Source organism: Poromitra crassiceps, assembly GCF_964638095.1.
Source record: "Poromitra crassiceps genome assembly, chromosome: 27".
Taxonomy (NCBI): domain Eukaryota; kingdom Metazoa; phylum Chordata; class Actinopteri; order Beryciformes; family Melamphaidae; genus Poromitra; species Poromitra crassiceps.
The window spans coordinates 2,748,314-2,771,928 of record NC_139650.1 but is presented as its reverse complement, the minus strand read 5'-3'; the positions used below and the strand labels follow the sequence as shown (position 1 = coordinate 2,771,928).

General features: G+C 46.9%; 1 protein-coding gene across 1 annotated transcript; it reads left to right on the top strand.

Annotated features, from left to right (window-relative positions):
- Positions 1-609: 609 nt before the first annotated feature.
- LOC310799113 (arf-GAP with GTPase, ANK repeat and PH domain-containing protein 1-like) lies at positions 610-22,289 on the top strand (the record flags this gene model as incomplete). The annotated part of the gene is made up of 19 exons (XM_083661670.1): positions 610-1,753; positions 6,012-6,070; positions 6,226-6,313; positions 6,416-6,501; positions 7,187-7,328; positions 7,426-7,560; positions 8,777-8,898; positions 9,105-9,269; positions 9,683-9,766; positions 10,611-10,715; positions 10,847-11,006; positions 12,294-12,422; positions 15,002-15,139; positions 15,433-15,492; positions 18,339-18,490; positions 19,552-19,642; positions 20,554-20,776; positions 21,260-21,596; positions 22,029-22,289. The coding sequence occupies 19 exons, from the start codon at positions 610-612 to the stop codon at positions 22,287-22,289; spliced, it is 3,681 nt and encodes a 1,226-aa protein (XP_083517796.1).
- Positions 22,290-23,615: the final 1,326 nt, after the last annotated feature.

Here is a 23,615-nt window from a genome sequence, read left to right as displayed (position 1 = left end):
GATTGATCCTAATCGATCCACCGCATTTGTTGACTTGCATAATTCCAGGCTGTAACCAGAGACATCAACACTGAAGAAAAAATATCTTCATTCATTCATTCATTCATTCATGTGTCTATAGGTTGGCATTCTATGGAATATTTACCATCTCTATAGATTTTTTTTTGAGAGAAAGCAACACAGACACAGGAAAGGATTATGAATGAATCAGTGGAGACCAGTAGTAGCGGCGTGCATAGAAGAGAATTAATGGAGACAAAAAAAGAACAGTCTAGACGAGACTTGATTCACGAGTGGGTCAGCCTTTTAAATATATGATCTTTGATTCACAGTTGACTAGGAACATGCTCATGTATTTGCTGACTATTCATGTCTTCATCGAGGCCTTAAAAGCCCGAGAGAAGCAGGATCCCTGTGAAGTGCAGATGCGCCACATAAGACATAATCAGTTCCACAAGATTTGATCATGTATCTGTGTTTTTACCCATGTTTGTTCTCTAAGATTTTCTGTCTCTTTTGCACCAGCCCTTTTCTGCTTGCCATGAGTGTGGTCTGCAGGTCCGACTAGGTCAGAGAGCAGGTGCTGCTGTGCTGAAGTCTGCCGCCCCCATGAGCACCACGGGCAATCCACAGAGGCGCACCACCTACCTTATCTCCCTCACTCTGGTGAAGGTTGAGGCCGTGCCAGAGGATGCAGCGGAGGCCCAAGTGCAGGAGGCACCTCTCCCAGGGAGAGACGGTGGTCCTGAGACAGAGGAGGTGAGCGAGGCCACTGCAAAGGAGGAAGGAGAGCCATGTGCAGAAGTGGTCGGAGAAGAGAACAAAGAGCCAGAGGAAGTGGAACAGGTGCAGGTGAAGCACGGCAGCCCCGTTCAGAGCCGGGCGAAGGCTGAGAGGCGAGGAACCCATGGATGCCAAAAAGACATTGCATCAATTGGTCAAAGCAAAGAAGCTCCTGTTGTCCATCCACCTGTCAAAGACCCAATCAAAGTGTATGGAGGGCCTTTCTCCGAGGGAGGGGTGCGCAGAGAGGGGCCCCGCGCGGACGGATTGCGCCCCAGGACTGAGCTCTACAGGGAGCCGCCCGTGCTATTTCTTCAAGGCGAGAACGGAGCTGACCTGAGCAGTCGGTCACGTTGCAGCCTGCCCTTCTCTGTCCCGCCGCACGTCAGCCAGCGTCCCGAGGTCCTGATGAGGTCACACGCGGGGGGCGACTCCGCGTGCTGGTGGGAAGCGCGAGAGGCCAACCAGAGCGCGTTCAACGCCGCTAAGACTTTGGACCGCAAAGACAACCGTTTCGGGGGGGAGCAGTCCCCCATGATGGCGGCCGGGACCCTCGGGCCTTACAGGGCGTCCTGGGCCGACAGCGACGGTAAGGGCACGCTCATCCGCCCCGGCGCTCCCACGGGCGGAGGATACACGGGTATGATGACACGGGACGGCCCTCAGGGGGACAGGCTGAAGACGGTGTCCGCGTCCCTGCCTGCACCACCTCCTGCCACCCTGGTGTCCAAGGCTCAGAGAAAAGGCAAGAGCCGCACGCTGGACAACAGTGACCTACATTCTCTCTCCGAGGAGCTGAAGAAGGGCAAGGAAGGCCAGGGAGGAACCATGCAGCGGGCTCCGGCTCGTGACCGCAAGATGCTCAAGTTCATTAGCGGAATCTTCACCAAAAGCACCGCTGTGCCACCGAGCAGCAGTGCTGCGCCCCCCCTCTATACAGCTGTGGAGAGGGGGTCTAGTGAGGAGGAAGGTAAGACCCCCCTCGTCTCTTTAAACACACGTGCAGTGCACACACGCATGTATGTTAGGCTTTCCTGACCAACTTTTACTGCTCACATGAGCTCATACATTTTGGCTCTATATGTTTTATATAGAATATTCTATATTCTTTACAGAGGCTGGGATGAATTTAAGCAATTTGCCGACCCAAAGTGCTACACATAACTACCAAAATAAAAGAAACGCCAAGATTTAACGTCATGATAGAGCTTTTGGCCACATGAGCCAGCAGCACAACTACATGTATCTGAAAGATGCAACACTTCTTTCGTGATACATTTGGGAGCATCATAGTGCAGCGGTAGATTCCCTGCCGAAGGTCGCAGGTTCGAGCCCCTGTGTTACCCCCGGCTTGGCCGTGTCTGCGGGTTGGAAGCTGGATTAAGGGTATGTGTGTCCTGGTCGCTGCACTAGTGCCTCCTCTGGTCGGTCGGGCGGTGGTGATTTAATACTTCAGTATCGTGGATGAGGTATGTGCCACGGAGAGGAGCTGGTGATTTAACACAGTATTAGAATATTCTGCATAGTCATTACTACTAAGGGCTCTTAATGTTGTGTGTGTATACATACATTATATATATATATATATAGCGCCGTGTGTGTATATATATGTATATATACACACACACACACACACACACACACACACACACACACAGACGCATAGGGTTGTTATGTATTTTGAGGTATATAAAATGGTACATTTTCAGACTGTGACAGTGAGGAGTTATGTATTTTGAGGTATATAAAATGGTACATTTTCAGACTGTGACAGTGACTTCATAATCAGACCACACAAGCAACAAGTTCGGATGACTTCAAAAAATACTATGGATTTCTTTCATGGCACAATGGGCAAACATAACTGAGATTTCAATTTCACTCGATCTCTAAATTTGCTATGAAAAAGTATCATCGGTGTGAAGCTACTGGATTGTGAACATACCAGCAGTGAAGACACAGCCAAATCATCTGCTGGCCTGGCAGACTCCTGCCTCTGAAGTCAAATCAACAAGTGACAAAGCTCCTAGAACTACAAGACGTCTGCTGGAGAGCGAGCTTAGTTACAAAAATAAAATATATATATAAAAAAAATAAAAATTAAAAATGGCTACAATTTTACAGTACTACCTGCCAACACATTGATAAACAATGAAACCGGGTTGTTTGGTTGCAACCTTAGCTAAAATCTTACTGAAGGTATGAATGGTGAAGAAATGCAATAGCTGAAGTAAATGCTATCAGCTATTGTACAGAAATCATGTTGCTTTCAACATGTCCACTATCTCTGTATACCGTATGTGTAGGCACATGGATTGCTAAGTAATTCGCCCCAAGCATGAAAACCAAATGAATGGAAGTGAGTTCAGCCTTAGTTAAAAAGTAGGAAAGTACTGGATGAAATATTCAGGTGTCTCTCTATTACCATGCTATAGTTTTATCTATCCTTAATCTTTATTAATTATATATTCTTATAAGCATATCATATGTGGTGGATATGTGGCGGAGGATGTAACGTTGGAGTCGGCTCTGAATAATTTGTCAGGGGTAAGTGGGACATGAATAATTAAGGTTGGGGATACACGGTGCTGTGTTCATCTGAGGGCTGGCCACTTCCTGCTCTGCTCTGTGCATGGAGGGAATCAGCCTACTAATGGAGCCATTCACTGACTCTTTGTGTTTAGGTGTTGCAGAACAGCATACTCCACAGAGATGCAGAAATGTGTACTACTGTATTAATTCTGGCATATAATTCCAGTATGAAGGCCTTGACAGATGAACACTGATGCTATTCAATTCAGATGTGTGTGTGTGTGTGTGTGTGAGTGTGAGTGTGAGTGTGAGTGTGTGTGTGTGTGTGTGTGTGAGTGTGTGTGTGTGTGTGTGTGTGTGTGTGTGTGTGTGTGTGTGTGTGTGTGTGTGTGTGTGTGTGTGTGTGTGTGTGTGTGTGTGTGTGTGTGAAACTCTCGCCGGCACGTTTTCAGCATCATGCGTGTGTAATGGACATCATCTATCTATGCCTCTCACACACTGCCGTAGCCATGAGACCATTTATTGTATGGAGACCCAGGCAGGAGGAGGCTTCTGGAAAATGGAGTTGCCATGGCAACAGCAAGCATGAGAGATGCTATTTGGCCTGTGGTGTGACGGTGCTGATGGAGGGGAGTGGGCGGTGGGATTGCCCTGCACAGATGGGGATGGGGCAGAGAGGCACAGGGTTTTAAAGTTAGAAGCGCTCTCCCTCAAGAGACAAACCAAGCCCTGGCTCCTGGCTCTGGCCTGGTGGAGGTGTGGCTCTGGCCTGGTGGAGATGTGGCCCTGGCCTGGTGGAGGTGCGGCTCTGGCGGCCTGGTGGAGGTGTGGCAGTGTGGCTCTGGCCTGGTGGAGGTGTGGCTCTGGCCTGGTGGAGGTGTGGCTCTGGCCTGGTGGAGGTGTGGCTCTGGCGGCCTGGTGGAGGTGTGGCTCTGGCCTGGTGGAGGTGTGGCTCTGGCCTGGTGGAGGTGTGGCTCTGGCGGCCTGGTGGAGGTGTGGCAGTGTGGCTCTGGCCTGGTGGAGGTGTGGCTCTGGCCTGGTGGAGGTGTGGCTCTGGCCTGGTGGAGGTGTGGCTCTGGCCTGGTGGAGGTGTGGCTCTGGCCTGGTGGAGGTGTGGCTCTGGCCTGGTGGAGGTGTGGCTCTGGCCTGGTGGAGGTGTGGCTCTGGCCTGGTGGAGGTGTGGCTCTGGCCTGGTGGAGGTGTGGCTCTGGCCTGGTGGAGGTGTGGCTCTGGCCTGGTGGAGGTGTGGCACAGCAAGGCGGCTGCACAGTAGGGCTGCACAATTAATCAAAATCGCAATAACCAAATCACAGGAGGTGCAATAAAGGCAACATACAAACAGAGCATTAAAGGGACAGCTCACCCTAAAATCCAAAATACATGTTTTTCCTCTCGCCTGTTAGTGCTATTTAACCATCTAGATCGTTTTCGTGCCAGTTGCTGAGTTTTGGAGATATCGGCTGTATAGTTTTCTGCCTTCTCTCCAATACAATGGAACCGGATGGCACTCGGCTTGTGGTGCTCCAAGCACCCAAAAAGATACATTTGCAAAATCAATAACAATGTCTCTTTCCAGAAATCATGACCTGGTTACCCAAGATGGTAGACTAGCATGATGCTTCTTCCGATACATGTGCAGTCGCCAGCCACTTCTCTTCACCTGAAAAGTGAGGAATTTCACCGGCAGTACATAGCGCGTGGGAGCATCGCTTTATTCCCCCCAGTCCCCCCAGTCCCCCTCCCCCTGAACAGGCACCCCGATCGACCAGAGGAGGCACTAGTGCAGCGACCAGGACACATACCCTTAATCCGGCTTCCAGGGCCGGCCCTAGCCATCTGGGGGCCCTAAGCAGGATATAGATTAGGGGCCCCCTCCCAGGGGCGGGGGTTTGGGAGCATCCACGCTGGAAGTACTTTTAAGTAGGGGGTGCTGTAAGGAGGGGACTCTCGGCGCCGAAGAAAATTTTACGTTTTTTGGACTTTTAGCCATATTTAGAAGAATATTTAAAACAAACAAACATGACAATGACGCTCGTTTGTAGCCCTATCAGTGTCAAGCAAGCGTGTAGAACCCAGCAGCCATAGGGGTTGCCAGGTCAGTTAAACCAGGGGTTCCCAACCTTTTTTGTGCCAAGGACCGGTAGATACATGCAGGACCGGTTGTTACATATATATTTACTCACCAGGTGGCGACAAAAGGTAAATAACAGCCTTTTGTGTTGTACTGTATGTAGCCTACAGTATTTATGTTTTTGTTTAAACTACAAACCTAAATAAATGTCAACCTATGTTTTAACTACCACACACAGCCTATAATATTATAGCCTATGTTTATAAAAAAAAAAAAAAAAAAAAATTGAGGGGGCCCCTGGCAACTCCCGGGGCTCTAGGCAGCCGCTTAGTTCGCATATAGGGCGGGCCGGCCCTGCCGGCTTCTCACCTGCAGACATGCCAAATTGTGCCTGTATAGATGCCCGACCAAGGCACGGGGGCTCGAGCCTGCGACCCTCATGTTGGTAGGCAGGGAAATCTACCACTGAGCTACCCAGACGCCCCGAGAGATGACAGTATGTGTGTCCAGCCAGCCAGGCCTGGGCAGACATTACATTACACAGACATTACAGTACTGATCTTATTTTTGATTAGTATCAAGGATTGCCTCTTCATTCTCTTGTCTCTTTCTCTCCTGGGTCCAGCTGCAGGCGCCAGCAGTCAAGAATGGACCATCAGCCAAACTGTACAAGAACTTCACCTGGTAAGTGAAGAAGTAAGGCACTGCTCTCACAAATACTAGTGGAAATGGCATTTGTTGATACCTGTGTGTGTGTGTGTGTGTGTGTGTGTGTGTGTGTGTGTGTGTGTGTGTGTGTGTGTGTGTGTGTGTGTGTGTGTGTGTGTGTGTGTGTTCAGGGTGTTTTAGGAGGTCTGTGCAGTGGGAAGTCTGCTCTGGTTCACAGACACATGACTGGAAGTTACCTGGCCTTGGAGAACGCTGATGGTTGGTTTCAGAACATCTCCATCCACATGTATAGTGTTTTCCTGTGACGCTATATTAGCACACACAGCTGTCAATAATGCTTGTTCCTGTGTCTGCTGCCAGGGCGCCAGTATATTAAGGAGGTGCAGGTTGACGGACAGAGCCACCTGTTGGTAATCAGAGAAGAAACGGGACTTCCAGCTGCTCAGGTAGGTTGGTACTTGAAGGAAACGGAACAATGTGTAGGCTATAACTAAACTTCACATGACAGATTATTTAGAATCAGCCTACTCTCATGTAACCACATCGTACGCATCAATGAGCAAACCTACATATCAATACGTAGGTTTTCCATTCTATCCTTCATACTTCTGCCAGTATGGCAGTAGTGAAGTTTACATTTCATTCTCAGTGGTATTAAAAACGAAGGCCTTAAAAAGTCTTCAAATTAAATTGGAGAACCCTGGGGGTAGCCTGATGGATGGATGTCTGTCTGTCTGGTTCCATTTTCTTGGCCACCATCGGCCTGACGGCACTCATATTTGGGACACGTCCGGATTTTAAAATGAAGTCATTAAGGCAGACGAAATGGGCAAAAATGGCTAATTTGTGGCCAAAATGAGTGAACACAGGTTCAGCACCATGGAGACCTCCATCCGTTAGCTACTGATGGAGCACACCTCAGCCGAGTTGGAATCAGCCACGGAAGTGGACCATGAAAGCCCTCTGGGGAGAGAGAGAGAGGAGAGGCTGCATGCCAACTCTGTGAGCGAGGCCTGACTAAAATGACCCATTAGGGATTGTGTCCTCCCAACGGGTATCAGAACTAGTCTTCCTATAAGCAGCACTCCTCTCATCTCCTCCTTTCTCTCTTCTCCCATCCCCTCTCTCCAGTTTGCAAGCTGGGTGGATGCGGTCATCTTGGTCTTCAGTTTGGAAAACGAAGCCAGCTTCCAGGAAGTTTACAGAATCTACAACCAGCTCGGCGTCCATCGGCCCATTGCTGAGATACCTTTCGTAGTAGTGGGCACTCAGGGTAAGACGCACACATCAATACAAACCGTGCTTTGAATTGAGTTTTCATTGATAGAGGTGGACTGTAGTTGTATTTGTGATTTGTGCGTTTTATCTAGATAAAATCAGCAGCAGCAACCCTAGAGTGATAGACGATGCCAGGGCCAGACAACTCTGCTCTGACGTGCGACGCTGCACTTACTATGAAACCTGCGCTACGTACGGCCTCAACGTGAACAGAGTCTTCACTGACGGTATGTCAAAGCCAGACCACAAAACGCATCATCAAAGGTCATGTTTTTGGGGGGGTTTTCTTCTCCCATTTTCTCCCCAATTGTACCGTACTTGGCCAATTCCCCCTGCTGCCCTGGTCGTTGCCACACCCCCTCTGCCGATCAGGGGAGAGTTGTAGACTCGCACATGCTTTCTCCGATACATGTGCATTCGCCAGCCGCTTCTTTTCACCTGACAGTGAGGAGTTTCACCGGCAGGACGTAGTGCATGGGAGGGTCACAGTAACCCCCCAGTCCCCCCCCCCCTCCCATAACCCCACCGGCTTCCTATCCGCAGAAATGGCCAATTGTGTCTGTAGGAACATCTGACCAAGCCGGAAGTACCACTGCCGAGAAGTAAAGCTGGGTCTCCACTGTGGTAGGCGAGTGCTTTACCTCTACATACCCAGACAGAAGAAGATACAGATACAGAGAGGTGATGTGTCTACATAGCCTGGTAAACCAGCCCGTCACGTGAACTCACATTTCATTTGGTTTTCTGTGACGGTCTGGCCCCGGCGCCATGGGGAGGGTTTAGCAGAAGCGGAAGAGCGGAAGAGCCAATCAGCGACTCCGCTGTGATTGACAGCGCAAGTTGGCCAATCAGGAACGCCACTAGCACTGCAGTAACAAAACAGTAATGGCCGCCTCCTTGCCTGATCTTCTCGAGGGGTCATGTCAGCGTTTGTCTAGTTTAAACAGCCATAAAGTGCAGTTATTGCAGAAATAGACTCAATAACAACAATTAAACAAGTACAGGAGTGGCGCCGCAACCGCAGAGTTTCTCAGCGGAAAATATGTTTTTGCCGTTCTCCCGAGTGGATTTGGGTTTGATTGGATCCGACGCTGATTGGCTGAAGGAGTTGTCTGTCAAGGCAACTACGCCCGCCCATGCTCCCGCCCCTGCTAAACCCCCCCCCCATGGCGCCGGGGCCAGACCGTCACGGAGAACCAAATGAAATGTGAGTTCACGTGACGGGCTGGTTTACCAGGCTAGTGTCTACATACCCAGACAGCAGAAGATACAGATACAGAGAGGTGATGTGTCTACATACCCAGACAGCAGAAGATACAGATACAGAGAGGTGATGTGTCTACATACCCAGACAGAAGAAGATACAGAGAGGTGATGTAGAAGATACAGATACAGAGAGGTGATGGTGATGCTGATGCTCATGTTCTACTCTCTGTGCCACAGCTGCTCAGAAGATCATGGCAGCCAAGAAGCAAGCTGCTCTACTGGCTTGTTGTAAGTCCCTCCCTAACTCTCCCAGTCATTCCGGAGGCTCCACCCCAGTGTCGGGAGTCTTTCCAGGACAGGTAAAACTGTCAGTGACCATCTGTTCTACCCTGTCAGAAAAAAAAACTTTTGTCTGTAGTCTTTTTTCTATTGTTTGTTGTAGTTGTTTATCTGACAGGCTATTTATAACGTGCATGCTGTTGTTGCCAAACTGACCTCCCTGTTCTGTCCAACTGTTATCTCCCCTCCTCCCCCTTCCTTGCTCCCCACTCTCTCCCTCCTCTAGGCCAGTAATGGCGGTCAGAGCAGCGACTATTCCTCTTCCCTTCCCTCCACTCCTGTCATTAGTCATAAAGAGATCTGCAGGACAGCGAGAGGCGAGCGGCAGGACAGCGCCACCCCTGGGTCTGTCCGCAGCAGCGCCCCTCGCAGACGCACGTCCCGCTTTACCGTATGTACCGCTCCGTTACCGTCCACACAGCGCTCTGATCTGATCTCTGATCTGTTTGATGACGACTCCTCTGCTCTACACATATTACCATCCACACAGCGCTCTGATCTGATCTCTGATCTGTTTGATGACGACTCCTCTGCTCTACACATATTACCATCCACACAGCGCTCTGATCTGATCTCTGATCTGTTTGATGACTCCTCCTCTGCTCTACACATATTACCATCCACACAGCGCTCTGATCTGTTTGATGACTCCTCCTCTGCTCTACACATATTACCATCCACACAGCGCTCTGATCTGATCTCTGATCTGTTTGATGACTCCTCCTCTGCTCTACACATATTACCATCCACACAGCGCTCTGATCTGATCTCTGATCTGTTTGACTCCTCCTCTGCTCTACACAGGGCCGGAGAGGCAGTGACTCAAACAGAAGGAGTGCAGACTGTAAGGGGGATCTGGGCAGCGGACGTTCCATTCCCATTAAACAGGTAGGTCACAGGTCTCCTATCCGCCTTTTTCACAGCAGCCATTTTGTGTCTAAAAGGCAGGAAGGAACACAGGTGCAAGCAAAACATTAATGAGGGCCCCACCACTGGAACACCTAAATGGATTGAAACCCTCATTAATGTTCTGCTTGCACCTGTGTGACTTCCTGCCTTTGAGACACAAAATGTCTGCTGTGAAAAAGGCGGATAGACACTAACATGGAACGAACAGTCCTCCCCAAAATTAAAAATCCATATTTTTCCTTACCTGTAGTGCTATTCATCCAACTAGATCGTTTTGGTGTCAGTTTATGAGTTTTGGAGATATCGGCCATAGAGATGTCTGCCTTCTTGCGAATACAATGAAACTGGATGGCACGCGTGTGGTGCCCAAAGCCCCAAAAAATACATTTTAAAAACTCAACAGCAATGTCTCTTTCCATAAATCATGACCCGGCTACTCAAGATAATCCACAGCACCTTGTTTTAAGCAGTTTCATGTAGGAACTATTTTTCTTTCACCCAAACTACAGCCGCCAGCTGCTGCTTATTTTTCTTTTGACTATACACCTGCTAGCTGCTACAGTATGAGAGAAGGCAGACATCTCTCCAGAAAGATAACGATGGATAAATAGCGCTACAGGTAAGAGGAAGAATATAGATTTTTGATTTTGGCGAACTGTCCCTTTAAGCCTCTGTAGTGGAGATCACACCAGCAGCACTCACTTTAAATTAGCCAGATGAATTGTACCGCTGGCTTCTCTAATTATGCTGCCAAAATGTGTGAGACAGACATCCAGTAAATTAAATAGCAAGAGTCCCTCTTCTCTCTTGTCTCCTTCGCCAGAGCATCTTGCTGAAGCGCAGCGGGAACTCCCTCAACAAGGAGTGGAAGAAGAAATATGTCACTCTGTCCAACGACGGCGTGCTCTCCTATCACTCCAGCGTCAACGTGAGTCGGTGTTTTGACAGCTGCCACTGGCAGCCTGCCAGAGTGCGCTGCAGCCAGCAGCGTGTTCAGTAAACAGCAGCAGTGGTGTGGCTGGCAGGGCCGCTTGTAAAGGCTGGCGTTTGTCTTGGCAGGACTACATGCTGAACGCCCCGGGGAAAGAGATGGACCTGCTGCGGGTGACCGTGAAGGTGCCGGGGAAGCGGCCGCCTCGAGCCGCGCCGGCCCCCGGGCCGCCCGGCGGCCTCAACGGGCGGCTCAAAGACGTGCAGGGACCCGAGGGGGTCGGCCCAGGTCAACCAATACACAGCACAGCCCTTTGCCTTCGACACCATGATGGGGAATTTTACTTTATGTTCCCTTTCCCTAAGTCTCTGCATAAACATCTCACCAATTTATACATCCAATTAATATATACAGTATATATACAATTTATTATAAATGTGACCACCATTTCCCAAGCAGTCTTCACACAGATAGAGTGAGGCTATAGGACGAATCAGCATGACGTCACTTGCCACCCAGAAATGGGGAACCCTGCGGCAGTTAATAGTTGTGCCAAACAAACGTTAATATCTCAAAAACTATACATCACATCGCTTATATTTTGACATTCTGAGTGCAGAGCAGAATTAGCTCAAGAGTTTGATGTATACAGTATATGCATGTCGTGTTAAAGTTGTGTGAACTGTCGCAGTTTTTAAAATGTAAACAGAGTTAGCCAGCTAGAGTCAGACATTCGCTGACTCTAGTGAACGGAAGTGGGCTCCATAGGGTTCCATTGCCGTTGCCACCCAGTGACGCGGTTTGTTTACCAAAATGCTGCTCAGCTGATCCCTCGTATAGAGTGCCGCAGGAATGTGTCCTAAAACCCGGAAGCTATGGGGATTTTGGTTAGATGCCTGAAATAGAAATAAGGTCTGTGGGTATCAGGCAAAATCGGCATACAAAAATCCCATTGACTTCCAATACAGGGAACCCAGCGCGATGTTAACTTCCGGGTTGGCCTACAAAAATACATAATTCTATAGAGACAGCGATCTAAGGCAAGAGCGCAAATGGACGAAAACTGAGATGAATAAGCAGCTTGTGCGCCCATGACAAGTAGACCAGGGAGCGTAGACTTTTTTTTTTTTTTTTACAAAATAACGTGATGAGATCCTCTATTAGACGCGTAAGCATTGAATAATATAGTTGACGACAACAATCATATTTGGGCACAACGTAAACTGGTGGGATGGTGGAAAGACCAGTTAGTTGCACTATAGTAGCCTAAATACATTGCATTTCCGAAGTCCTTTGGGAGGTCACACCATGACAGAATGGGGGGAAAAATGCAAAGGAATGCAAAACCTTTGTGAGCGAACAAGAGAGCATCCGAAGGGAATTTTCAAAGGTTTAGCAAAGGTGTTTGAAAGAACAAAAGTAATCCCCTTCCATGACTTTTTTGGGACTTCTGCACGATTACTTTGTGTCTTTTATTTTGCTGGTGTTCACTGATCGATTGCAAGAGCAATGTTTATTAATGTTTATTAATGATTTGATTTGTTTGAATAAACACATTTGCTGTCATCCCTGCAGGTCCTGTGAGTGCCAGCAGCTTCCTGCAAGTGGAGGAGATGGAAGGACTGGGTGGAACATTATTCCTAAGGAGTAACAGAGGGGTGCAGCGATGCCCCTCCACACTCTCTAACCACGCACAAAGTGTTGGTGAGAAAAGAAACACCGTTTTGTGAACATATTGATTGTAATTTGGGATGGGTGGGAGACCAACTTTTGGTGTTGGAGGACCAGTAGGAGGTGCTCTCCCCTCTAGTCTCATCTTGAATAATATCCGCAATGCCCCACAGGGCAGAGACAGGGACTCTGTTCTGTGAGTGAGCACCGTCCTTCGGATGAGACGTTAAACCGAGGTCAATAAAGATCCCATCGGCACTCTTCGGCAAGAGGAGGGGTAAATTCCCACACGGGCCTTTGTTAAAAATTTAAATGTGGCTTAGCCAGGAACCGAACCCCAGTCTCCCGCACTGCAGGCAATCACTAAACCCCTCCTCCACAAGACAAGGCCCGACCACGATTGTGGTGGAACTTTCGTATGGTGTTTTTCTGTCCCCCCTCCCTCAGCTCGGCCTTCTTCAGACCGCAAGACATTCTGAGTATGCAGGCCACGTTCGTTAGGGATAGTGTCACGGTGGAGTTTAACTTGATGTATTTTTAGCCTATTAATATAACTACTCTGGCTCATTAGTTTCAATCTCGTTTTTGTCTAGGGGGTTTGAATCTTTTTCTATATTCACATACTGTCTGCTTCGTTTAACATCCAAGCTAATCCAGCCATGAGCATCTTACGAGACAGATCAAACAGGCGAAACATGCTACAAACAAACCAGTCAAAACCAGTCTCTTTCCTGGTTTTAGGCATTGAAGTTCCTCTCTTGACACAGCAGGGCTTGCCTGTCGCAAATAACTTCCTGCTTTCAAAATTGAACAAAAAAAATAAAAAAATAAATAATAGTAATAACTTCCTGCTTTCACCAATACAGTTTTCTCTCGAGACTAGTATGCAAACTTCTTCCTAAACCACGCCATTTCTGATGTGTCCATGCTGCTTCCTCTCGCAGCCGAACATGGCTCTGACTACACTGTCCATCCTCGCGAGCAGGTGAAAACAATTGTCTTTAACGGTCCACCCACCTAGCAGGTAACCAATCACATTTACCCACATTAATTTGACTATGGCGAGAGATTGACAGCTAAACTAACCAATGACTGCTCACGACTAAACAATGATTGTTCCTGAATGACGTCTGATCTTAACAACAGCATAGATTGACAGTTAAACTAAACAATGAGAGCTCACAAACGCTCTGACGGATCTGACAGAGATGCTCCCGGGTGCTACACATCAGTGGTGGATGAGTCGCCCATACACACGCTCAGATATGTGAAGCGCTTTGAAGTGCCTCGAAAATATATAATTTAAAGTCCCTGGAAACCAGAAATATTTTTTTATTATTTAGCATTTTGAGTTCATCACATCACAGGGACCTATGTTAATAAGCCACCAGCCAAATTTGAACGATGATGAACGTCGCAAAGTATATAAATTTAGGTTTGACAGTCATGGCAAAAGTCATGAGAATCAATTAGATTTTAGAGTGTATTTTCTCCCGCGGACTGTGTGGGCGTGTCCCGTCTGCAGCAGGTCTCCTCTCTCTCTCTCGGAGGAGATGGAGGAGACCTGCTGGAGGAGACCTGCTCGGAGGAGACCTCTCTCCGTTAACGGAGAGAGAGAGAAGGAGAGAGAGAGCAGGAAAGAGAGATGGAGTGTGTGTGTGTGTGTGTGTTCGCGCGTTGCTCGGCGCATAGCACAGACAGAGAGGGTTTACAGAGAGGAAGACATCTCTGCCGCTGCGCTACTGTGTGTGTGTCAGTGTGTGTGTGCGCGCGCGTGCGTGCATGCGTGTGTGAGATTCGATTAAATCTTATGACGTGATAAGATCATGCATTTTAGCACCGCGCGCACCGCTCTCTTCAATGAGGAAATGGAAATCCAGACCTTGTAGAAAAGTGTCGATTTTTGGGGTTAGGGTTGAAAGTACCGTAAATTCCGGACTATAAGCCGCACCTTTTTTCCCGTTTTTTGGGCTTTTTTGGCCCCTGCGGCTTATATAACGGTGCGGCTTATCTATGGATTTTTTCAAAAAAAAAAAAAAAAAAAGAAATCTCTCTTTTTTTAGCACTCTTTCTAACTATAAAGCCACTTCTGTTTTAATTTCCTCTCTTGCCCTCTTTTCACCACACTGTATGACACTGTATGACACTGTATGACACTGTATGACACTGTGTGCACTGTAAATAACAACACAGGTGGTGTTGTGTTATGTTGTTTTGTTGAAATGTTAATAAATGGGAGCATTACATATGGTAATTAAACATTAAAACACAAAAAAAAAAAAAAAAAAAAAAAAAAATACCATTAAAACACCCGCGGCTTATAGTCCGGTGCGGCTTATATAAGAAAAAAATAGTCAACTTTGCAGGTGCGGCTTATACACCGGTGCGCCTTATAGTCCGGAATTTACGGTAATGTCAATTAATTTCTGAGGCACACAATTACTCACATAAGACCCTAAATTTAATAGTTAGAAGGTTTTTGTGGATTTTGGTTTCCAGGGACTTTAATATATATAATTTAAATGCAATCAATTATTATTAATTTGAAATCATATATATCTTTGTAAATGTACAGCATTCATTTTGAATGTTTCCTGTGATTTCGTCACCAGACTCTGCAGTTGAGGGCGTGTCCAGCTCCTCCTCCACTAAAGACATTGGCTCCGCCTCCCCAGTGACGGACAGGAAGAAGCACCGCAGGAAGAAGAGCATGAACCAAAAAGGGGATGCAACCATTGGTCAAACAGATGGTAAAGCGATGTCTGATCCATGACATTACATTAAGCTCCTTACATCATTCCATAATAATAAGCACATAATAATGACGACAATAATGCTAATAATAAAATGCTAATAATATGGATGTGATATAAAATTCAATCATTGAAGGTTGATAGAAAATGAATGTGAAGAAATGGTTTTGCCTTGTATCACTTTTATGCATTTTCCCTTGATCTGCCTTTGCGCTCTCTCTCTCTCTCTCTCTCTCTCTCTCTCCCCCTTCCCTTTGCTTTTCCGGGACGTTTGCTCTTGTCCCCTGTAGCCAAGCGCAAAATGTGGAAGCTAAAAAGCTTTGGTAGCTTAAGAAACATAAACAAGACAGGTAATGCTGTTCTGTCATGCCTACAGTATGCTCTGCACACTCTCACTGACCCTGTGCAGATGCCACCCTGTTTCGCTTGTCTCCTTGTCTCCTTGTCACATCGGATTACACCCTGTAATATACAACACTGCTGACAAGCATGGCTGAATTCAACCATGTCATCGCCATTAGTTCATTGACATTCTTCTCCATGCATCTTCATTTTTTTTTATTACCTTTAAGTATGCATGATCATTCTTAGCAAAGTTTGAGTAGCCTATTTAATTTCAGCTCTGCAAATATGTAATGGAAAAAAAGTCCGTTCTGTGTGTAATATTACTGACTACAGAACAGCTCTCCGACTTGATTACGATATAGGGTCAGGGGTCAAGTTCTGTTTTTACATGTAATTGAACCGTTTACTTACACAATCTATAAGATGACTTGTTTATAATCTTAGTTATAAATAACATACAGTACTAAAACAGTACAGTGACATTGAAATAAATTACAATCATTGCAAATGAATAGGTACAAATTAATATATAAGTAGTAACAAAAATAGTCACAAGATTTGCATTATGTTAGCAGTAGGTTTTTCACAGTAGTAATTCCACTTTTCCACATTAGTAGGGTATTGGGACTGGCTCTGTTAATACTGGAAGATGAGAGCTCAAGAAATAGAATGTGGAGAGCAGTTCAGCCAGTGTTTTAATGAGAGAGTGTGAGGCGCAGATCAGCCAGTGTTTTAATGAGTGTGAGGCGCAGATCAGCCTGTGTTTTAATGAGTGTGAGGCGCAGATCAGCCAGTGTTTTAATGAGTGTGAGGCGCAGATCAGCCAGTGTTTTAATGAGAGAGTGTGAGGCACAGTTCAGCCAGTGTTTTAATGAGAGAGTGTGAGGCACAGTTCAGCCAGTGTTTTAATGAGAGAGTGTGAGGCGCAGATCAGCCAGTGTTTTAATGAGAGAGTGTGAGGCGCAGATCAGCCAGTGTTTTAATGAGAGAGTGTGAGGCGCAGATCAGCCAGTGTTTTAATGAGAGAGTGTGAGGCGCAGATCAGCCAGTGTTTTAATGAGAGAGTGTGAGGCACAGTTCAGCCAGTGTTTTAATGAGAGAGTGAGGCGCAGATCAGCCAGTGTTTTAATGAGAGTGTGAGGCACAGTTCAGCCAGTGTTTTAATGAGTGTGAGGCGCAGATCAGCCAGTGTTTTAATGAGAGAGTGTGAGGCGCAGATCAGCCAGTGTTTTAATGAGAGAGTGTGAGGCGCAGATCAGCCAGTGTTTTAATGAGAGAGTGTGAGGCGCAGATCAGCCAGTGTTTTAATGAGAGAGTGTGAGGCACAGTTCAGCCAGTGTTTTAATGAGTGTGAGGCACAGTTCAGCCAGTGTTTTAATGAGAGAGTGAGGCGCAGATCAGCCAGTGTTTTAATGAGAGTGTGAGGCACAGTTCAGCCAGTGTTTTAATGAGTGTGAGGCGCAGATCAGCCAGTGTTTTAATGAGAGAGTGTGAGGCGCAGATCAGCCAGTGTTTTAATGAGAGAGTGTGAGGCGCAGATCAGCCAGTGTTTTAATGAGAGAGTGTGAGGCACAGTTCAGCCAGTGTTTTAATGAGAGTGTGAGGCACAGTTCAGCCAGTGTTTTAATGAGAGTGTAAGGCGCTGGACAATTTTTGGCTGCAGTCACGCTGGCTAGCGAGACGAGTTTATGTGCCCTCTCTGTCATTTGCATCGTTGAGTCATCGTTCAGAAGGTGGAGAGCAGATTCAACAGGACAATACATGCCCGTCAGTGAAGAGACCGTGTTCACTCACTACTTAGGTCCAAAAAGGGTCCGCTTCAGGGCAGTCCCAAAGAGCCTAGTCTTGTGACATATTTTCAGATGAATAAATTGGTGATTGGGATTTTTCAAGGTCAGGACCCTGCACCATTGTCCCATAGAGACAGTCGGCATGTGTGGGAACGCCCACAAAATGTTAAACGGCTGGCGCGCGAGTGGGGTAAAACCGCCGATATATCTCATGGGCTGACTCATCAAAAGACGGTGCTGCGGCTCTAAACTACAGGTTTGTGGGGTTCTAGAGCAGAACACAAGACGTCTGCTCAGATGTGCGTTTACTGCGGTGGTTAAATCCCCGATCGTGTCTGCCTGGGCTGGGCTATCAGCTAAATTCTAACTTTGCTGAATGGATAGAACGGGGGATTTACCCCACCCTGACCATGCCCCCAGCCAGGCTGAGCCAGCTCCTAGAGCCTGTATGGGCGTTCCCAGACATGCGCACTGTCTCTATACTGCATCCCAGACAGTCTACCTTTCTTCTCATGAGACATGTCTTTCTCCCACTCTTTCTTGGCAGAAATAGAAAGCATTGGGTGTGATAATTCTATTAGACTTTTAAGTGATGTCGCACATCTACAGAGTGCTCCAGAGGCTAGATGAAATTAATTGGCACTGACTGTGCGATTGCAATTAGCTAATGTTTGGTTTATGAGGGTGCAATATATAACAGAGGCACACTCCCCCGTGCCTTTTTGGCATCTCAAATTATCTGTTACTATGCAATTACATTTCTATTATTGAAATATGTTGAAATCACTGGGCAAATTCATCAACACACATCACCCTGTATGGTCTAATAATCTGCAGCTGAAATGCCTTTAATTACATGCATTTAAGGATATTAGAACGATTGGGCTGCATTTGTCCATTGTCTGTTTTGGTCGACTGGTCGGTTCAGATGTCTGCTAGATTTTTCTTTTCTTTTAAGTGCTTAGAGATCCGCCACCTGTCAACTCTGAATCCTGTCTGACTCTTCAGCTGCAGTTTACCTGTGCCGATGACACAAACCTGTTGATGTTTTTCTCGGTCAGATGAGGATAATTTTGACTTCCTGGTTGTGTCGAGCACGGGCCAGACGTGGCACTTTGAAGCCCAGAGTGTGGAGGAGAGAGACTCCTGGGTCCAAGCCATCGAGAGCCAGATCCTGGCCTGCCTGCAGCTGTGTGAGAGCAGCAAAAACAAGGCAAGCGAGCTCCAGAGACAACCAGTGCTCACTGCACAGACAGCATAATATACGAGTCTAATCAGTCATTCCCAACCTGAAGGTATTGCAAGTTCCCATTACGGTCTTCATGGGAAAAAGTGAAATATGTTATTATTATGTATGATAATGCATTTCTCCATTGGTGAATGATGCCGTTATTTAATTTGTAATCAATTATTCATGAATTAGCCTATTGCAGCCAACACTTTTAGTTTCTGATTTCTGTGTGGTGCTGATGGACAGCTCCTTTTATCATTAAAATCAAAAACACTTTTTTTTAGCCTCCGTACTGTTTACGGTCGGATGTGGGCCGCAAACATTTTTGAGATTTTCAAGTGATCCATGAGTCGGAAAAGGTTGGGAACTGCTTCTCTATGATTTACTGCATTTAGATGAAAAGATTATGATTATGAAAAGATTATTGATGATCATTCCTAATTACTCTCGTAAAACAGTACTACAGTATAATGTATTCAGAATAAAGGAAATGCCAATGTACTGGACTGGGGATGAAATCAGTCCATTCATCTCTAATTATTATAACAGCTACTAATGTAACTATTCTGAATGATCACCTCAATCCCATCATGCATTTCAATGGGAATGGTATGTTCCAGGATATCAACCCCCTATCATGAATGATCCCCACAGTGCATGATAATGATCTTAAAGGGGCACTTCACCGAAAAACAATGCTGATTTATATTGCACACATATCTGAAAACGGTTTTGCAGACATTCATTTAGTTTGACAGTTATTGAGAGTTGACTAGTTGAGTTAAGTTGAGCACCAGTGATGTCATTGGAAGGCACTGAATCATTATTATTATTATTATTATTATTATTATTGAATCATATGAATTACAAGTCTTGTGATGACATCACTGGTGCTCAACTTGAGCAATGTTTTTCGGTGAAGTGCCCCTTTAAGATCATTATCATACCACCACATCATATTACTGGAAGATTCTGAAAATATAACAATCACAGAGCAAAAGTGTGTATGGTGTTTCCTTTATTTTGCCCCTGTATGTTCACAGGCCCGCAGGAGCAGCCAGAGTGAAGCAGTGGTTCTGCAGGGTATCCGTAACGCAAAGGGCAACAACTTCTGTGTGGACTGTGATGCTCCCAGTTAGTGACACACTCCATACTTTCACACATATTCATATCTGTGTTTTTTATTTGATCAACTTATTTCAACCCAAAGTACCCTTACGCTTTGCTTAATTGTTTTTCCTTTTCAGTCTTTCGTGTTGATATTTGAATGAACCAAATTCAAAGTCCAGTTTCAAGACTTTTGAAGCATTTTCTGAAAATTGCATAAAAAAACGCATTTAATTTTTTTTAAATGCTGATTATAAGTTTATAATGGAGCAATTTTCCTCTGAAAGACTAAACTGAATAAAAACGGATCAAAATCCTGAAAATCGTAACACTTTTTGGGACATTTTGAAGATCCAGACCTTTGAGGGAAGATGAAATTTGGCGTACAGGCCCACAGTTGGCAGCCTTGCTTTAGAACGTGCCCAGTCCGAATTTGACACAATAACAGACAATTTTCTGGCATGGCACTTTTTCAATTGGCTAGAATAGAGACAGTCGGCATGTGTGGGAACGCCCACAAAATGTTATACGGCCGGCGCGCGAGTGGGGTAAAATTGCCGATATATCTCAATGGGCTGACTCACCAAAGGAAGGTGCCAACTACAGTTTTGGGGATTCTAGAGCAGAACACAAGACGTCTATTCAGATGTACGTTTACTGCGGTGGTTGAATCCCTGATCGTGTCTGTCTGCCTGGGCTGGGCTAGCAGCTAAATTCTAACTTTGCTGAATGGATCGAACGGGGGATTTACCCCACCCTGACCACGCCTCCAGCCAGGCTGAGCCAGCTAACCCAGCGTCGCCTTTGAATGCTTTGCACCAAGGACTGCTTACAAAAAACAAAAAAACAGGAATCTATCAACTACTGTATATACACATAGTGTATTTTAAACCGAACTGACTGCCTGACCCTGGATCTGTGTGCCGTCCCTCTCCAAGATCCCACCTGGGCCAGCCTGAACCTGGGTGCACTCATATGCATCGAGTGTTCTGGGATCCACAGAAACCTGGGGACCCACCTGTCACGTGTTCGGTCCCTGGACCTCGATGACCTGCCACGAGAGCTCACGCTGGTTCTCAGTGCCATCGGCAACCACATGGCCAACAGCATCTGGGAGGGCCGCACACTGGGCCACCATAAGCCAACACCTGATGCCACACGGTAAGGGCAGGGGGACCTAGACCTATGTGACTGCATAGGTGACTATTGTTGAAACGTAGAAGTTCCAACAGACACAATTGGCCGTGTCTGTGGGTGGGAAGCCGGTGGGCTGTGGGTCCTGGTCGCTGCACTATTGTCTTCTCTGGTCGGTCAGGGCGCCAGCTGTTCGGGAGGGGGGGGGGGGGGGGGGGCTGGGGGGAATAGCATGATCCTCCCACGTGCTACGTCCTGCCGGTGAAACTCCCGGCTGTCAGGTGACAAGAAGCGGCTGACGACTGCACATGTATCGGAGGAAGCATGGTGCTAGTCTACAGCTCTCCCCAGATCGACAGAGGGGGTGGAGCAACGCCCTGGGACAGCAGCAGTGGTGGAGTTGGCCATGTACAGTTGGGGAGAAAATGGGAGAAAAACCGAAAACCTTGATAAAGAAAGAAAGTGTTACACTGATTATTCACCTCCTTGTGTTCACTCACTACTTTGCAGAGAGGAGCGGGAGTCGTGGATCAGGGCCAAATATGAGCTGAGGTTGTTTGTGGCGCCGTTGCCTCCTCCCACGCCCGGCGAGGGGCCGGCGGACACCACGCTCTCTGGACGTCTCACCCCCGGCGAGGGGCCGGACACCACGCTCTCCGGACGTCTCCTCTTGGCAGTGATGGAGCACAACCTCCCCAGACTGCTCCTCCTGCTGGCTCACTGCAGCAAGGAGGACATTAACAGCCCGCTCAGCCTGCCGCTCGCCTCCTCCAGGGGTCTCCCCAGCACCGCCCTGCACGCCGCCTGTCAGCAGGCTGATGTGGTCATGACTCAGCTGCTCGTCTGGGTATGTTTCTCCTCGTTTGTTTGTTACGGCGGCTGTTTGATTGTGTTGTAGGATGTCAACAAAATAACATCCCCGTTGAGGATCCCGTTCATACCAATAATGTAAAAAAAAAACAGCTACAACCATCACTTAGTTCTATTCACAGCGAATGTACAGTATTTTCAAGCTAGAAAAAAATTAATAAATATATATATATATATATAGTTTGAACAGTATGGTGAAAGTGGCAATCAAGATAACTGAGCAGACCATTGATTGATATGTGTGACTGCCTTTAGTCGGGAGAGTCAGTCCTATCAGGCCAAATTAAATAGATCGATGTTCTCACCATATAGTATGGTAAACCTGCCTTAAGAAATGGAATAGAGGATAATTATAGTGGGGGGAAAGAAATCTAATCTCCTTTATATTTTCTTCTCTCGTTGCGTGCAGTATGGTGGCGATGTCCGGTATCGGGATGGACAGGGGCAGACGGCCCTGGCACTGGCACGCAGCGCTGGCAGTCAGGAGTGTGTTGACATCTTGCTCCAGTACGGGTGCCCAAATGAACCAGCCCCCTCCATCGCCACAACAGCCAGCTTCCCTGTTGCCATGACGACGCCCAGCCTATCGGCTGCCACGACACTCAAGATCTCGCACAAGAGCAGCGCCACCAGCTTGAGTTACAGCAGCTCCAGAAGAGCAGTGTCATAATCAAAATGTGGTGTGGTATCGTATCGTATCGTGTGTGTGTGTGTGTGTGTGTGTGTGTGTGTGTGTGTGTGTGTTTTTCCACCGGTATTGAATAGGTCGCTTTGCCCTCATAGTGTTTACTGTAAAGTACCCATACTCTGGACACAGACACAGGCTGGCAGGACTGATGAACAAGCTGCCAAATCTCTCACCTCTAAAGCCAGATGGGTTTGTAAAAGGTGTGTGTGTGTGTGTGTGTGTGTGCGCGCGTGCGTGCGTGCGTGTGAGTGAGAGAGAGACAGGGATGAGGCTACTCAATGCGCCCATTGTACTGACACAGACCTCGTCAGTTGGTTAGAATCAGGGGCGTTTGTAGGGAGTGGCCAGGGGGTGGCACTGGCCACCCCTGAAATCGAATTGGCCACCCCAAAATCCTGAGGGTGCTGCTGGCATCTGTGGCCGACATTACTGTTTAACAGAGGCTGTAGCGGGCTCATTTTTAAAGCTACAGTGAAGATACTGATATCATATTAAACTAGAAGACCTAAGGCATCCAGTGGTACCAACCTTGTCATTCTAGCTGGTTGATAAGGGGGGTTAATCACGCACCACATCTAGGCTAAACTTTGGCGAGGGAAAACTTTTCTACATCCTACCTAAATGCCGCACTCAGTGACACCATCGCTTGAGTCTGTGTGCCCCACCTGGGGCCGGCCCCAGTCAAAATGGCCTGGACACGCCACTGAATGGGTTCGCCGTAACTGCTCCCGGCAAAACTGTGTAATCACCACAATCCCTGTTCTCTGCTTCATAAGACAGAGCGAGAAAGTGACATCCACATGGCCCCCAACGGCCACGTCGGGTAGGAACTGATTGTACTGCACACCAACTGATATGATGAATGATCCATCATGTCCCGTATCTCAGCCTAGAGCCTTGAAAGAAGTGCAATAATTTGACTGTTTGAGAGATGGATGTTTCTATCTTCAAGGCTGGTTCTGTCTCTATCCGCTTGAAATTTCAATCTTAAAGGCATCAGCGGTTTATCACTTTTATTGACAAAAAAAAATATCGGTTATAAATTCAAAGTGCATAGACTGTGTTATGATATGATCAACACAACCAGTCATGTGTTTACTTAAAATAATGCTGTGTAAGTGAATAAAAAAAAAAAAAATCCAATGGCTGGGATGGGGGAGGATAGTTTAAAGATGATAGAAAATAACTGTACAGAAACGAATTGATAAAACACTATATACTATAATTATGACAATTTAAAAGTGCTCCATTTTCAAGATTGTTATTTGTACAGTTGGTTCTGTGTATAATACTCAAAGGGTTACCTTA